At 41.1% G+C, this 16407-nt stretch overlaps 1 protein-coding gene across 1 annotated transcript in view; it reads left to right on the top strand.

The window, feature by feature from the left end:
- Positions 1 to 497: 497 nt before the first annotated feature.
- Positions 498 to 16407, top strand: part of LOC122054976 (short-chain dehydrogenase TIC 32, chloroplastic-like) — a 75000-nt gene continuing 59090 nt past the window's right edge. The window contains exons 1-7 of the mRNA XM_042616382.1: positions 498 to 656; positions 744 to 984; positions 1060 to 1139; positions 1213 to 1366; positions 1455 to 1533; positions 1616 to 1700; positions 1774 to 1826. Coding sequence (XP_042472316.1) covers positions 539 to 656; positions 744 to 984; positions 1060 to 1139; positions 1213 to 1366; positions 1455 to 1533; positions 1616 to 1700; positions 1774 to 1826 — 810 coding nt within the window. The 5' untranslated portion in view covers positions 498 to 538. The remainder of the gene's footprint in view (positions 657 to 743; positions 985 to 1059; positions 1140 to 1212; positions 1367 to 1454; positions 1534 to 1615; positions 1701 to 1773; positions 1827 to 16407) is intronic.

Genomic DNA, 16407 nt, shown 5'->3' with positions numbered 1-16407 from the left:
TAAAAAATTAACTTTAATGAAAAGACAGAATAATTTCATATTAAAAATTTTAAAACGAATAAGTTAGTTTATACTGAACCACACCACTAAAATATTATAAATATTATTAAATAAAAAAATCATAATTTTAAAAATATAAAATTACAATTTTATATATGAACCAGCAGTTCGACTGACCGTTGTAGTTAGGATTTCGATCAAACCTTTAATCAATTCCTTCACCTGCTAACCATTTTTTTTAAAACTTCGTTTAATACCGTGGGCACCACATCTACAGCCGACTCACAAGTAAAATGTCTCTGATATTTTTCGTGCGAAAGGCTGCTGTGTCACATCGGATGTGGACGATGAGTTAGTTATATCGCGTATTTGCCCATGTGGCGCCGCCGCGTAAAAACAAAAAACACATCTAACCAAGCGCCCCCTCATAAAATTCCCTCATCTCCTATAAATACCAGACGTTCAATTCTCGTCTCCACCGGCAAGCCTAACCCACCTCTCTCCTCCTCCTCTGTCCGGCTCTCTCTTCTCCGGCGAGATGGGAAACATCCTGAGAGCCACCGACAACCCCGTGCCAAGTATCTTCGGATCGACCTCCACCGCCGAGCAGGTCACCGAAGGCATTGACGCATCCGGCCTCACCGTCATCATCACCGGTACGTACTTTCTCCTTTCTTTTCTCTGATCATGCCGTACTTGTGTTTTCACTCATTTTGATGAGTTAGCGTGTTCGTGCGGTACAGGCGGAAGCAGCGGGATTGGAGCGGAGACTGCAAGAGTGATGGCCCTCAGAGGTGCTCATGTCATCATTGGTTCTAGGAACACGGCGGTGGGCCTGGCTGCCGAAAGTCTGAAGCAGAGTATCCTACAGGACACTCCGTCTGCCAGAATTGACATTATATACCTCGAACTTAACTCACAAGATTCTGTGCGAGACTTTACGGACGAATTTCTTTCGATGAATCTACCTCTCAATATCTTGATGTAATTAAGCACATGATTCTCATGTTTAGTGTATATATATTGGGCCGAAATCTCACAAGTTGGATTTATTTTCAGAAACAATGCTTGTGTTATGCGCTGCCCATTCAAGCTTTCGGAGGACGGGATAGAGATGCAGTTTGCTACTAATCATATCGGTACGTTTCTTTATAAGCTTTTCCAGTATCTTGCATTTGCAAAAATGGCTGAGTACTCTTCTCTTGATTTCAGGTCACTTTTTGTTGACAAATCTCCTGCTTCCAAAAATTAAAAGCACAGCAGCGGAAACAGGGATTGAAGGTCGTATCGTGAACTTATCTTCTGCAGATCACCTCACGACATATAGAGAAGGAATAAGATTCGACAAAATCAACGACGAGGCTGCGTAAGTTGCCATTGTTTCAATTCAGCATGCAAATCAATGTAGGGGAGTTAAAAAAAAATCATTTTCTTCTATTTTAATTTCTTTGCAGATACAATGATAAATTGGCATATGGACAGTCCAAATTGGCAAACATATTGCACGCTAATGAGCTCGCTAGGCGCTTAAAGGTATTCCTGTCTTCTCAAGTCTAGAATTACATACATTTCTTCCGAGCAATTCACAACTCCAAAACACTTTCATGTTCAACAGGAAGAGGGTGCTAATGTTACTGCAAATTCTGTTGATCCTGGACTTACTAAGACGTACTTAGGGAGACACTCAACTATCTCCGCTGGTATGCTCCTCAAACCTACAGACTTATAGTTTATAAAGGTCAAACTCAGATTCGGGATTTCTTTCGCTTGTAGCCGAGATAAGAGCTATTACAACTTGCTTCTTGTGGAAGAAGAGTATTCCTCAGGTTTGTTATGTTATATAACGTACTAGTGGAACATAGAAATATATAAAAATTATTCAATTAAAAGTTGAAATTAATTATGTAGCCTATACACAAAAACAATAACTCTTTATCGAAGTGAATTTGATCTTATGCTATTAGATTTGATCTCATATTATATATATGAATAAATTGTATTCTTATTTATCATTGCTTATTAAGTAGTTTTTAGTATATTTAATTTAGACTATTTTATATCTTATCTATTTTAGGATGTTTGTGCATCCAATTTAAAATTTTGTTGGTGTGTTTGCTACTTTGCTTGTACCCTAAAAAATATTATATAATCTTATATAGCTATCTTTAATTAGATGATAAAAAAAATAGGGCCATTTAATTGGACAATACTAAAACGGGCAATAGTAAGACAGAGTTGTGCAGGAAGTCAAATTGTGCACTTAACCTTTAATACACACTTATGACAACTACTGTAGTCTTGTGGTCCTGTTCATTCAAAGCTCAATTTACAGATGCAAATTTAGTAAATGAATGAAGGGCTGACTTATAATTTATGCGGCTCGTATTATAATGGGGCCTCTATATATATATAGCACGTATTATATATATATATATATTATGGACTTTCCGCTCTACGGATTTATCCGGACCTGACTCAAGTACCTCTAAAATGCATTGGAGATGCTTTTGTCAATTGTGTTGAGGCGCCTGGATCAAATCCATACACATAAATTCAATATCATATTTTTTTTGTTTATTTTTTTAAGTTCTGGAGTTAAGCGGTTTTGGGGTTGGATTAAAATGTTGAAGCTAAAATAAATTATAAAGCTAAAAAGAATTTTATATATATATATATATATATATATATATATATTAGATACTCAAGTTTAAGATTTAGAATAGGTTAAATAATTTTAAAAATAATTAAATTGAGGTTTTTGGATTTGATCCAGGTGTCTCAATACGGTTGGAAAAAAAATTTTGATGAATGCGCCTCTAATACATTGGAGACACTTGAGTCGAGTTTAAAATTTAGAATTTAGGCTAAAGAAAGATTTTTTTTAAAAAAAATTAACACTATATATATATATATATATTTCTACTGTAGTTGCACATCATCATCATCAGAATTAACCTCGTCTGGCTTCGTCTCCTCTTTCCCTCTTAAATTCTTTTTGTTCTCTCTCCCCTTCCGCCCTCCATTCAAAATCATCACTCAATTTTTCCAAATTTTTTCTCTCGCTTCTCTCCTTCATTCACCATAGAGTAGCTTTCGTCATAGCTAACACCTGCCGACAACCCCCTTCTTCTCCTCCGCTACAACCTTCTGTAGGGACCTTTGTGCCCGCTAGAGGGGGGGGGGGGGCGAATAGCGGCTCGTCGCGCGTTCGTCGGTTGCGTCTTGATGATGTGCAGAGGAATACAAAGACAAAAACAACCACAATGCTAACACTTGGATTTACTTGGTATTCACTTCAAGAATAGGTGACTAATCCAAGGATCCACACACCACGTTATCTCCACTATGAAAACCCTCCTTCTCGATCGCAGCTGAAGGCGGAGAAGCCTTGTACAAACTCTCACACACACAAACAACTTACACAAGAAGAAGAAATACAAATACAAATAGAAACACTCTCTTCTTGCTTATTTGTTGCTTGCTGTTGCCTCTTGAACCTTGGCAATGCACCCCAAGAGCCTTCAAGAACTGACGGAGAAGCTCAGAGAAAATCGCCGGTGAATCGCACACAAATCGCAGGAGAAAGCTCGCGAAGAACTATAGAGAAAACGCTCCACTATGGCTTTAAACAGTGTTCCCAATTGATCCAATCCATCCCCAATCGATTGCCAAGTCAGCACCCAGCAATCACAGCCGTCCATCGTCTGCAACCTGCACAATGGTCACTTTCCAATTGATCGACCGATCGATTGGGACTGCCTGAATCGATCGGCCGATCGATTCAGAGCCTTTCTGTGCTCTCGCGTCTGCGCGAGAGCTTCTGCTGCCCAATCGATCGACCGATCAATTGGCAGCTCCCAATCGATCGCCCGATCGATTGGGAGAGCTTCTATGCTCGCGATTTCCTGACCCCAATCGACCGGCCGATCGATTGGGTCATTCAAACAATCGCAACACACTCCAATCGATCGACTGATCGATTGGAGCTTGTTCAATCGATCGCCCGATCGATTGAACACCCTGGACTTGACTCAAACTCAAGACCAGCTTCCCAAACCCAACTCTCGGTCAACTGTGACCTATTGGGTTTGCACGCCAAGCATTTGGCTACTCCCGACTAACCTCGAACTAGCCTTCTAGCCTCCTCCATCATCCTTGTGCCCCTCGGATATCTCCCCATCCTTCACGCATTGCCTTTTGGAGCTTCCATCGGCCTCATGCTAGTTGTCGGGTTCTCCTCGCCAAGTCACACTAGGACTTACCTTGCCAAGACCACATGCTTGGACTTACAACCTGTGCCAAGATCACACTTGGACTTTCCAATTGCCTGGCTCCTCACCAGGACTTTCTCACTTGCCAAGATCACACTTGGACTTTCCACCCTTTGCCAAGATCACACTTGGACTTTCCAATTGCCTGACTCCTCACCAGGACTTTCTCCTTTGCCAAGATCACACTTGGACTTTCCAATTTGCCTAACCTCCAGTTAGGACTTCCACCATTTCCTAAACTCCAGTTAGGACTTCCACTACTGCCTAAACTCTAGTTAGGACTTCCATACGCCTAACCTCCAGTTAGGACTTCCACCACTGCCTAAACTCCAGTTAGGACTTCCATACGCTTAACCTCCAGTTAGGACTTCCATACGCCTAACCTCCAGTTAGGACTTTCCATACGCCTAACCTCCAGTTAGGACTTTCCATATGCCTAACCTCCAGTTAGGACTTTTTCAATCAAGTCTCCTGTCAATGTTGACCTACTTGACTTGTATTCTCATCAACCTGGTCAACCCTTTGACCATGTCCATAACCGGATGATTGCCCTAGCAATCTCCATATATTGTCAAACATCAAAACTCAAACCCCGACTCAAGTTTGACTCAACTCATTCATCACGAAGGTTTAACCTCCTTCCAAGGTCTTTGAAAAGATTTTTATATTTTCAAAGAGTAACTCCCCCTAAAAACATGGTCAAACTTCTATCATTGCACCAACAATGACTTGGGGTTCCTAAATAATTAGGAAAACCAAAATTCAAAGTTTTGAGGTTCAAAATTCAATAATGAAACTAACCTCAACCTAAACTTCACCTAAGTCGACATTAACCAAACCATACTTATTTTCCTCATGAAAACTCCTCCCTAAATGTATACAAATACATTCCAAAGGGTTTGGAATGGTTAATGACCCTTGAAAACCAAAACTTGAAGTTTTGAGGTTCCAAAATTCGAAATTGAAACTAACCACATCCTAAACTTCATTTTGATTTATCTTAACCAATCCATAACTGTTTTCATCAAGAAAACTCCCCCTAAATGTATACAAATGTATTCCAAGGGGTTTAGAATGGTTAACGGGACTCGAAGTGACTTGAAGTGCTGAAATCAGACTTTTCCAGCCAAAATTAGACTTCTCAATCGATTGAAGTTGGGACTCAATCGATTGAAATCACTTCAATCGATCCATTGATCGATTTCGCCAGCTACTGCTTGCAGAAATTCCCTCTGAATCGATGATCGATCCAAACTGGGTCAATCGATCGACTGATCAATTCAATACCCTTCTGTTCATAGGAATTGACTTCCCAATCGATCGACTGATCAATTGAATCCAATCCAATCCAATCGATCGGCTGATCGATTGAGTTTCTGATTTCTCTGAAATCCAATTTCAGCGAAATTCAGAAACTTCCAAAAAATTATACAAAATTTGAAAAATCACGAAAATTCATGTAGACACTACTTAGGGTATATACTTTCAAGGAAAAATAGTTTTCTATGAAAATACTTCCTATTTTCAAAGATTGACAAAAACTTGAAAACTCTTAAAAATTTCAATATTTCCTTCTAGTTTGTGACTAACTTTCCAATGATGATTACTATCAAAAGATAGTCTTCACCAAGGTTTTCCAAAATCATTTTAAAATTATTTTCAAAACTAATATCCAACCATGTTCTTTGGGCTCAATGCACATTACTTGTACATTAGCTTTTCCAATGATTAGAAGACACATAACTATGTGTTTTGATGAACCTAAAACTCAACAAGATGCACTAAATCAATATTTTGAGTTTTATTCACCATCCTAACATCTCACTTGTATCTAATGTGTACCAAAACACATACAAGTCACCTTATGGTTCTTTGTGAGATGTATATTTGATTTTGTCCTAAACTAAGGGATCATGCATCTCTATCTAGGCATTGTGAAAATCATGATTATCCATCTAGGATATCACTTGACATGTTCCCACTTGTTGGGACACTTCCATTCATAATAAATATCTTTTGTCCTTAATTACAAGGAAATTGACATAATGCATGATGATTAATGGCATATATCAAAATAAGCAATTTTCAAAAGAAAAACATGCTATAGCTACATGATGTATGTATGTCATGACATGGTATTTTTGTGTTTTTCATAATAAAAATGAATGCAACGCATGATGTCATGACATATGATAGGCAATCAAACATGACATTTTAGCATAAATAAAATATGTCTAGATAGGCTATCTAAGCATCCTTAATCCTATGCTAAACCTTAAATTTTAATCCTAAATTGCCCATTTTTTGAAGAAATGCCAAAACTCAACTTGACATTTCTTTTACCCCTTTACTATTTGTGCCAATTGAGATTAAAAATTAAATCCTCAAATTTTTTGTTTGACACAAATTACTCCTCTTAAGGATTAAATGTTGAGACTTAAGATTTAGATTTGCTCTTAATTCCTTAAGAACATACTAATATCTCAACTAGACATTTCTTATCCTTTCTCCAAGTGTGTCAACTTACGTTTGATGTGATTCCTCAAGGTTTGGCACAACTTACTCTTCCAAAGAGTAATTAATTTGATTAAGGTTTAAATTTTCCCTTAACCCCTCAATAGAATACCAAATTTCCAACTTGGTATTTCTTTTTGCATTTGTGCCAATTTAAATTTAACTCCAATTCCTCAAGGTTTGATACATTTTACTCTTCCAAAGAGTAAACATCTTATATTAGGACTTAAATTTTCCTTTAATTATCCTAAGGCTTTCCCAATTGTGCCAAGTTAAATTAAATCCAATTTTCTTAGGTTTTGCACATGTTACTCTTTCCAAGAGTAATAATTTGGATTAAAGTTTACATTTCCCTTAAATCCATAAGAAAATGCCGAATTCCCAATTTGACATTTCTTTTGCTTCTCTCAAGTGTGTCAATTTAACCTAATTTCAAATCCTCACACTTAGCACCTTTTTGCCCTTCAAGGCTTAATCACATTTAATTAAAGCATGAGTTTTCTCTTAATTCCTTAAGAAAGTATCAAAATTCTAACTCAATTTTTCTTATACTTTTCTTAAATATGCCAATTTAGATTGAGTTCAACTCTTCAAATCTTGACACATATATCACTCTTTCAAAGAGTAACCCTATAATCCTTTTCATTTTCGAAAGTTAACAATAACCTTGAAAATGCTCTCAAGTGTCAACTTTCCCAAGGTTGGGTTAACTACCTTTCCAAAAAGGAGTTGACACTCTCTAAACTCATCTAGGGTGTAGAGAATATGCTCCTAGGAACGCAACACCTATTGGTGCTCCTTGGATGCTCTAGGTACTCACTAGGGATGACTTCCCTAGATACCTTCCTAAGGACCTTTCTAGGCTTCTTAGAAGCCTTGGTCACTTTTACTAGGTTAACTCTAGGGATTGCTTCCCTTGTAACCTTCTTTGTGACTTTTATTAGGCCTTTTTGGAGCCTTAGTCACCTTTACTAGATCAACTTTAGGGATGACCTCCCTTGTGACCTTCTTTGTGATTTTGTTAGACTTCTTAGAAGTCTTGGTCACATTGGTCTTGCCAAAAGACCCTTTAGGGATTCCTTCCCTAGTATCTTTGACTTGACCTCTAAATCTAGGGTTGGTCTCATAGTTATATGGAACTCTATGAAAGGAAGTTACATCCTTCTTGGCTTTAGGTTTGTATCCCAAACCTCTATAGCCATTGGATGACTCTTGTCTAGACTTTCCTAGGTTAAGCTCATTTTGACCCTTAAGCATATTTTCCATTTTTGCTAGGGTTCTTTCTAAGTTACCAAGTCTTGATCTCAAGACTTGGTTCTCTGTCATTAAATCCATAGATTTGGATTTTTCTTGACCCCTATGAGCATTTCTATATTTAGGCATATATCTATAATCCTTAGAGTTATTGCCTAAATTATTATCTACCTTCCTAACCTTACGTGTGGTAGTTCTAGCATGAGGAGGAATATATTTTCCCTTAACACTATCATACTTTCTACTTTCATGATAATTTGCATTAAACTGATAAGTGTTATTTCTAACATGTATTTTATCATGACTAAAATGAATTACACTATTAAAGGTTACCTCGGGTGTGCTTTTAAAAGCTCCCCCTAAATGTGTGCTCCCTCTAATCACCTTGGTTGACTTCTTCCCTTTAGGACATTGACTTCGGTAATGTCCTCTCTGATTGTAAGAGAAGCACACAATGCGCTCCTTGCTTCTCTTTATTGTGGGGTTGGTCTCGTTGAGCTTTTCTTTGCCCTTTGTTTCTACTTGACCCTTCTTCTTGGCCAATTTGGGGCATTTGCTCTTGTAGTGCCCATGCTCCCTACACTCAAAGAAAATGATATGATTTTATCTTTAATAATTGAAATCTTTATACCTTTGCTTGTAGGGTCGATGCTTGATCCCCCATTTGATTTTTCTTGCAATGTAGAGATGACATCATCTTCTATTTCTTCCTCTTCACTTGAGGATGTGGAGTCTTCCACTTCTTCATCTCTTGAGGATGTGGAAGATCTCTTCTCTTTCACCTCTTCCTTCTCTTTCTCTTCCTCCTCTTCTTCGGATGTTGACCTCGTGTCAACATCGGATTGGTCCTTCTCTTCTTGGATCAATGAGCCCTTCTCCTTGGGCTCTTCCACTCCTTGGACTTGTGTAGGGTCTTCATGATAGGCAATGATCTTTTTCCAAAGATCACTTGCATTTGTGGTTTCACCTACACTCAACAAAATATTAGAAGGTAGTAAATTATGTAAAATTCTCGTTACCTCCTTGTCCGCCTCCGATTGCTCTCGTTGCTCTTCGGTCCAATGCCGAGGTCGGAGGCATTTACCCTTCTTGTCCGTAGGAGCTTCAAATGGGTCACTCAAGACAACCCATTGGTTCCACTCCATTTGGAACCATGTCTCTAGCCGATTCCTCCAAAAGGCGAAGTCTTCCTTGTCATATGGCGGAGGAATCCGGATGTCCCATCCAAGTGGACCTCCCAAGTCCATCTTCTTCTTCCTCTAGCTTCTTACTCTCTTGGTGGTTAGTACGTAGAAGAGAGACCTCGCTCTGATACCAATTGTAGGGACCTTTGTGCCCACTAGAGGGGGGAGGGGGGGGGGGGGGTGATTAGCGGCTCGTCGCGCGTTCGTCGGTTGCGTCTTGATGATGTGCAGCAGAATACAAAGACAAAACAACCACAACGCTAACACTCGGATTTACTTGGTATCCACCTCAAGAAGAGGTGACTAATCCAAGGATCCACACACGACGCTATCTCTATTATGAAAACCCTCCTTCTCGGTCGCAACCGAAGGCGGAGAAGCCTTGTACAAACTCTCACACACACAAACAACTCACACAAGAAGAAGAAATACAAATACAAATAGAAACACTCTCTTCTTGCTTACTTGTTGCTTGTTGTTGCCTCTTGAACCTTGGGAATGCACCCCAAGAGTCTTCAAGAACTGGCGGAGAATCTCGGAGAAAATCGCTGGTGAATCGCACACAAATCGCAGGAGAAAGCTCGTGAAGAACTACGGAGAAAACGCTCCGCCAAGGCTTTAAACAATGCTCCCAATCGATCCAATCCATCCCCAATCGATTGCCACGTCAGCACCCAGCAATCCCAGCCGTCCATCACCTGCAACCTACACAACGGTCACTTCCCAATCGATCGACCGATCGATTGGGGATGCCTGAATCAATCGGCCGATCGATTCAGAGCCTTTCTGTGCTCTCGCGTCCGCACGAGAGCTTCTGCTGCCCAATCGATCGACCGATCAATTGGCAGCTCCCAATCGATCGCCCAATCGATTGGGAGAGCTTCTGTGCTCGCGATTTCTTGACCCCAATCGATCGGTCAATCGATTGGGCCATTCCAACAATCGCAGTACACTCCAATCGATCGGCTGATCGATTGGAGCCTGTTCAATCGATTGCCCGATCGATTGAACACCCTGGACTTGACTTAAACTCAAGTCCAGCTTCCCAAACCCAACTCTCGGTCAACCGTGACCTATTGGGTTTGCACGCCTAGCATTTGGCTACTCCCGACCAACCTCGAACTAGCCTTCTAGCCTCCTCCATCAGCCTTGCGCCTCTCGGATATCTCCCCATCCTTCACGCATTGCCTTCTGGAGCTTCCATCGGCCTCATCCTAGTTGTCGGGTTCTCCTCGCCAAGTCACACTAGGACTTGCCTGTAGAGAGATCGGTGGCCGGTTTGAAGGGGGGTTGGATAGATGACACCCCCAAATCGTTCGCTTCCTACGTTATTATCTTGCGCAGCGGAATAATACAAAACTAAACAAGCTAAACAAAATAAAAGACAAGAAATGCAAACCAATCTACACGATCATTTAACGTGGTTCGAAAATTGCTTGCTCCTACTCCGCGGCGTGCCCTTAAGGTGGACGATTCCTATCCATCGGTGGATTAGCCCCCGACAAACTCAGGCTATCTCAAGTCGCTCTTTGTGGGTGGAGAAACCTCACCACAATACCAACTAAGACTCTTGAGACTAGTAGACTACTAATAGAGATTAACCACCTCTATTTCGTTAGCTATAACCAAGCTCCCAAGCTTTGGTTATATAGGCCGCGGGTTGAAAACCTCGCCTACCAGTCGACTACCAAAACATGCAGTCGACTGCCCTCTATGGAAATTCGACCGTTACATCCCAACGGCTCGATACTAGTCGACTGCTAAAACTAGCAGTTGACTGCTCCACACTGACTGAACGAACAGAAGCATTCTGTTCGCTCCCAGTCGACTGCCCGGTCGATTGCACCAGTCGACTGCTAAAACATGCAGTCGACTGCTACAGTAACGCTACAGTAAAACCCTAAAACTAGGATTTTACTCTGAGTACAATCTCTCGTGCACACATACCATCACCCTTATGATTCACTTGACACTTCTTTGCAGCCTTGACATCTTGCCTTCAAGCTTACTTCCTTTGGCTCTCGTCCCTCGGATGCATTCAAGCCTGCGGCTCGTCCCCAATGTCATCCTTCGTTTATGCCTCGAAGTCACTTTCCTCGGCCCTTGTTCTCGCTGCCTTGTCCACGGTCCCTCGGATGCTCCATCCTTCACCGGACCCGAAGTCGTCAACCTGAGTCACATGTGTATCCTGTAGTCCTGCACAACTCAAGTACACATATCAAATAACAAGGGTGAACCTAACTTAAACCCTTTGCCTAAACACCAAAACACATGGTCATACGGACCATTGGGATTGCTCCAACAATCTCCCCTTTTTTGATGTTTGGCAATACATTTAAGTTAGGGAAAATAAATAGCAAATAAACATGCTAAAAACAATGGACTAACGATGCCAAGGCTACACACTTGGACTTACACCGCCGAATGGACTTACGTTGCCAAAGCTACACACTTGGACTTACACTGCCGAATCAAAAACAATGCAACATGCATTTGAACAATGCAACATGCATTTGAACCTATCCCAAGGCTCCCCCTGCACCTATGCTCCCCATTGAGCTAGGAATGTTCACAAGGCTTTTTTTCACAAGGCTTTTTAAGAACTTCTCCCAAGACTCCCCCTACACCTATGCTCCCCATTGAGCTAGGAATTTTCCCACAGGAATTTTTAAGAACCTATCCCAAGGCTCCCCTTACACCTATGCTCCCCAATGAGCTAGGAATTTCCAATAGGGATATTTAAGAACCTATTACAAGACTCCCCTATGCAAAGACACTAAGGTTTTCCCAACTAAACCTTACTTCTCCTCCTTTGCCTAACATCCAAAAAGCTTTCCAACAATATCCCAATTATTGAAAACTTATCATCCAACTGACCCTAAACTCATGTATTTATCCCCCATGGATCCCATACATCTAAATAAGCTGACCCGGTCAAAATCCAGTGCTGAAAACACTTTCAAACTAGTATCAGTCGACTGCAAGAAGTACCAGTCGATTGCCCCCATGAAAACGAGCTTACAGAGACATTCGGTGCTAAAAAACACTGTTACCAGTCGACTGCTAACTGTAGTAGTCGACTGGTACACTATTCATGCAAAAATCAGCCTTTTTGAGTCAACTTTAGAATGCACCAGAAATTCCACAAACCTCTAAAAATTCTCAAATTTTGTGGAGAGGTCTATTTTATCAATGTCTACTTGGGAAAAATATATATAAAAATATATTTATCATAAATCCCAAGATTGACACAAAATATAAAACTAGCTAAAAAGTTCAATTGAACCTTGACCTAAAGTCCTAGTTTTGGTTTCCCCTTGAAGTATTTGCTCATACTAACCCACAAAGCATCCCTAGCATTGGTTTATATGATATCTATACATCCAAAATCAAATATCATGCTATATGACCCCAATGTCATATTTCTAAGCATGAAACATAACTCAATTGTGCCAAGACCCTATGTTTGAGACTCAAGTCCGTCTCCAAATCACTAGGCACATTCCATGGCTTGTCTAGACTCCCAAGTAAAACTCACCTGAGATCCATTGGCCATGGGTCCCAATTTGACTCTTAGAGCTCCCCCTAGAGCTCTTAACCTTAGTCACCTTCCTAGGTGACTCATCCACAATAGCTAGGCCACATCGGTGCACCTCCGGTGATACTTGGCCTACAAACCTAACTTTCTTAACCTTGGACACTTTGTCCTTGGTTAATTTTTCCTTACCTTTAAATGACTTTCCATTGCCATTTATTAGCTTCTCCTTGCTATAGCCATATGCAACCCTAGCATAAGACTTTCCCTTAGCTTTGGAGGACTCTCCCTTGCCATAATCATTTGCCACCCTAGCATATGATCTCTCATTAGACTTGGAGGGATTAGATCGGTATCCCAAGCCCGATCTATCATGGTTGGGTTTTTGGCTACCCAACACCATATTTAATTCCTTAGATCCAACATTGAATCTCTTAAGGAATTGCTCTAACTTATCAAGCTTTCCCCGTAAGGCTTAATTCTCCTTCTCTAGGTTCCTAACCCTAGAGTTAATTTGTCCAAATTGGACATTCCAAGACCTACCCTTTCTAGGCATATGCCTCCCCTTCTTGGGATTAATACCTTGGGTCTCCTTAGGTCTACCATTTAGATTTTCCATGAATGGGTCTCCTAGGGTTTTGATCTACAATTACCCTACTCCTATCATGATATTTGAAACCAAAATTTTGCATGGGCATATAATGATTAACATTATTTTTCCTAACATGCATGGAGGAATTTAAATTTGACTTCAAATTTCAATCAGGGTTTACCTTACCCTTTACCTTTGGAGCTCCCCCTTGACATGAGCCTCCATTCTTCCTCCACTTCTTTTCCCACATCCTTAAATGCCCCAACTTTTTGAGCTCTCTCTTCCCTGGGCATTTGGTGTGGTAGTGCCCTATTTCACCACAAGTGAAGCATCTAATGTGCTTCTTCTCCTTCTTCTTCTTGGCACCATCATTCCTACAACCCAAATTAGTATCTAAAATAATTTGAGTGGGTTTAGAAATTACCTTCTTACCCATTGGACATCTACTTTTGTAGTGTCCCCTTTCATTGCATCCGAAGCACCAATGTGATCTTTTGACTTTGCTTTGGTGGAAGTGCTCACTAGATTGACTTCTTCCAAGATTTCTTCTTCTTTTTCTTCACTTGTCTTGGATTCTTCTTCAACCTTTGAGGATGTAGATGCTATATCTTCCTCATCCACACTTGTGGATGACCTTTTTTCATCCTTTTCCTCAAATGTGACCAAATTCACTTCCTCTTCTTCTTTTGATATTGAATTGGTCTCCACATCCGATTTATCCTTCTCTACTTGAACTTCTTCATCCATTTCTTCGGATTTTTCCTCCTCTTGTGTAGACAAAGGTTCTTCCCATGGAACCTTCTTTATCTTGCTCCACAAATCGTGGGCGTTCTCATATTTACCTACATGACTCATCATGTCATTAGGTAAAATATCAATTAAAATCAATATTACTTTTGAATTTGCCTTTGACCGTGAGGTTTGCTCCTCCGTCCAATGACGCGGTCGGAGTCTCTTTCCCTTCTTGTCCTTCGAAACTTCGAACGGCTCTTTGACCACCATCATGGTGTCCCAATCCGTGTTGAAGAAGACCTCCATCTTGATCATCCAATATGTGAAGTCCCATAAGCCTCCGCCTTCACACTTTGGCGGTTCTATCAAGCTGGTCATTTTTGCTTCCTCGGCGGTTAGTCCGACAGAGAGCGACCTCGCTCTGATACCACTTGTAGGGAGATCGGTGGCCGGCTTGAAGGGAGGTTGGATAGACGTCACCCCCAAATCGTTCGCTTCCTATGTTATTATCTTGCGCAGCAGAATAATACAAAAATAAACAAGCTAAACAAAATACAAAACAAGAAATGCAAACCAATCTACACGATCATTTAACGTGGTTTGAAGATTGCTTGCTCCTACTCCACGGCGTATCCTTGAGGTGGACGATCCCTATCCGTCGGTGGATTAGCCCCGGCAAACTCCGGCTATCTCAAGTCGCTCTTTATGGGTGGAGAAACCTCACCACAACACCAACTAAGACTCTTGAGACTAGTAGACTACTAATAGAGATTAATCACCTCTATTTCGTCAGCTATAACCAAGCTCCCAAGCTTTGGTTATATAGGCCGCGGGTTGAAAACCCCGCCTACCAGTCGACTGGAAAAACATACAGTCGATTGCCCTCTGTGGAAATTCGACCGTTACATCCCAATGGCTCAATACCAGTCGACTGCTAAAACTAGCAGTTGACTGCTCCACACTGACCGAATGAACAGAAGCATTCTGTTCGCTCCCAGTCGACTGCCCGGTTGACTACACTAGTCGACTGCTAAAACATGCAGTCGACTGCTACAATAGCGATACAGTACTGCTACAGTACGATACAGTAAAATCCTAAAACTAGGATTTTACTTTGAGTACAATCTCTCGTGCACTCGTACCCTCACCCTTATGACTCACTTGACGCTTCTTTGTAGCCTTGACATCTTGCCTTCAAGCTTACTTCCGTTGGCTCTCGTCACTCGGATGCATTCAAGCCCACGGCTCGTCCCCAATGACATCCTTCGTGTATGCTTCAAAGTCGCTTCCCTCGACCCTTGTCCTCGCTGCCATGTCCACGGTCCCTCGGATGCTCCATCCTTCACCGGACCCGAAGCCGTCAACTTGAGTCACATGTGTATCCTGCAGTCCTGCACAACTCAAGTACACATATCAAATAACAAGGGTGAACCTAACTTAAACCCTTTGCCCAAACACCAAAAACACATGGTCGCACGGATGGGATTGCTCCAACATTACCTTGCCAAGACCACATGCTTGGACTTACAACCTGTGCCAAGATTACACTTGGACTTTTCAATTGCCTAGCTCCTCACCAGGACTTTCTCACTTGCCAAGATCACACTTGGACTTTCCACCCTTTGCCAAGATCACACTTGGACTTTCCAATTGCCTGACTCCTCACCAGGACTTTCTCCTTTGCCAAGATCACACTTGGACTTTCCAATTTGCCTAACCTCCAGTTAGAACTTCCACCACTGCCTAAACTCCAATTAGGACTGCCACTACTGCCTAAACTCTAGTTAGGACTTCCATACGCCTAACCTCCAGTCAGGACTTCCACCACTGCCTAAACTCTAGTTAGGACTTCCATACGCCTAACCTCCAGTTAGGACTTCCATACGCCTAACCTCTAGTTAGGACTTTCCATACGCCTAACCTCCAGTTAGGACTTTCCATACGCCTAACCTTCAGTTAGGACTTTCCCAGTCAAGTCTCCTATCAACGTTGACTTACTTGACTTATATTCTCATCAACCTAGTCAACCCTTTGACCATCTCCATAACCGGATGATTGCCCTAGCAATTTCCATATATTGTCAAACATCAAAACTCAAACCCCGACTCAAGCTTGACTCAACTCAAGCTTAGTCAATCTGGTCAAACATGACCTAGGGAAATTGCCCCAACACCTTCTTCTCGAACATGTCGAATGTTATATTTGAGAGGTATCCTAAGATAATCGTCTTATAATTTGTACTATTTATTCGATAAATAAATATTCATTATTTGAGTAAACATTTTATATGTGTTTGACTGGATCTTAAACTCATTTACTGAATGC

This window comes from Zingiber officinale, chromosome 3B, assembly GCF_018446385.1.
Source record: "Zingiber officinale cultivar Zhangliang chromosome 3B, Zo_v1.1, whole genome shotgun sequence".
Lineage (NCBI taxonomy): Eukaryota > Viridiplantae > Streptophyta > Magnoliopsida > Zingiberales > Zingiberaceae > Zingiber > Zingiber officinale.
Note: the sequence above shows the minus strand (reverse complement) of the source record. Positions and strands in the feature narration are given on the sequence as shown.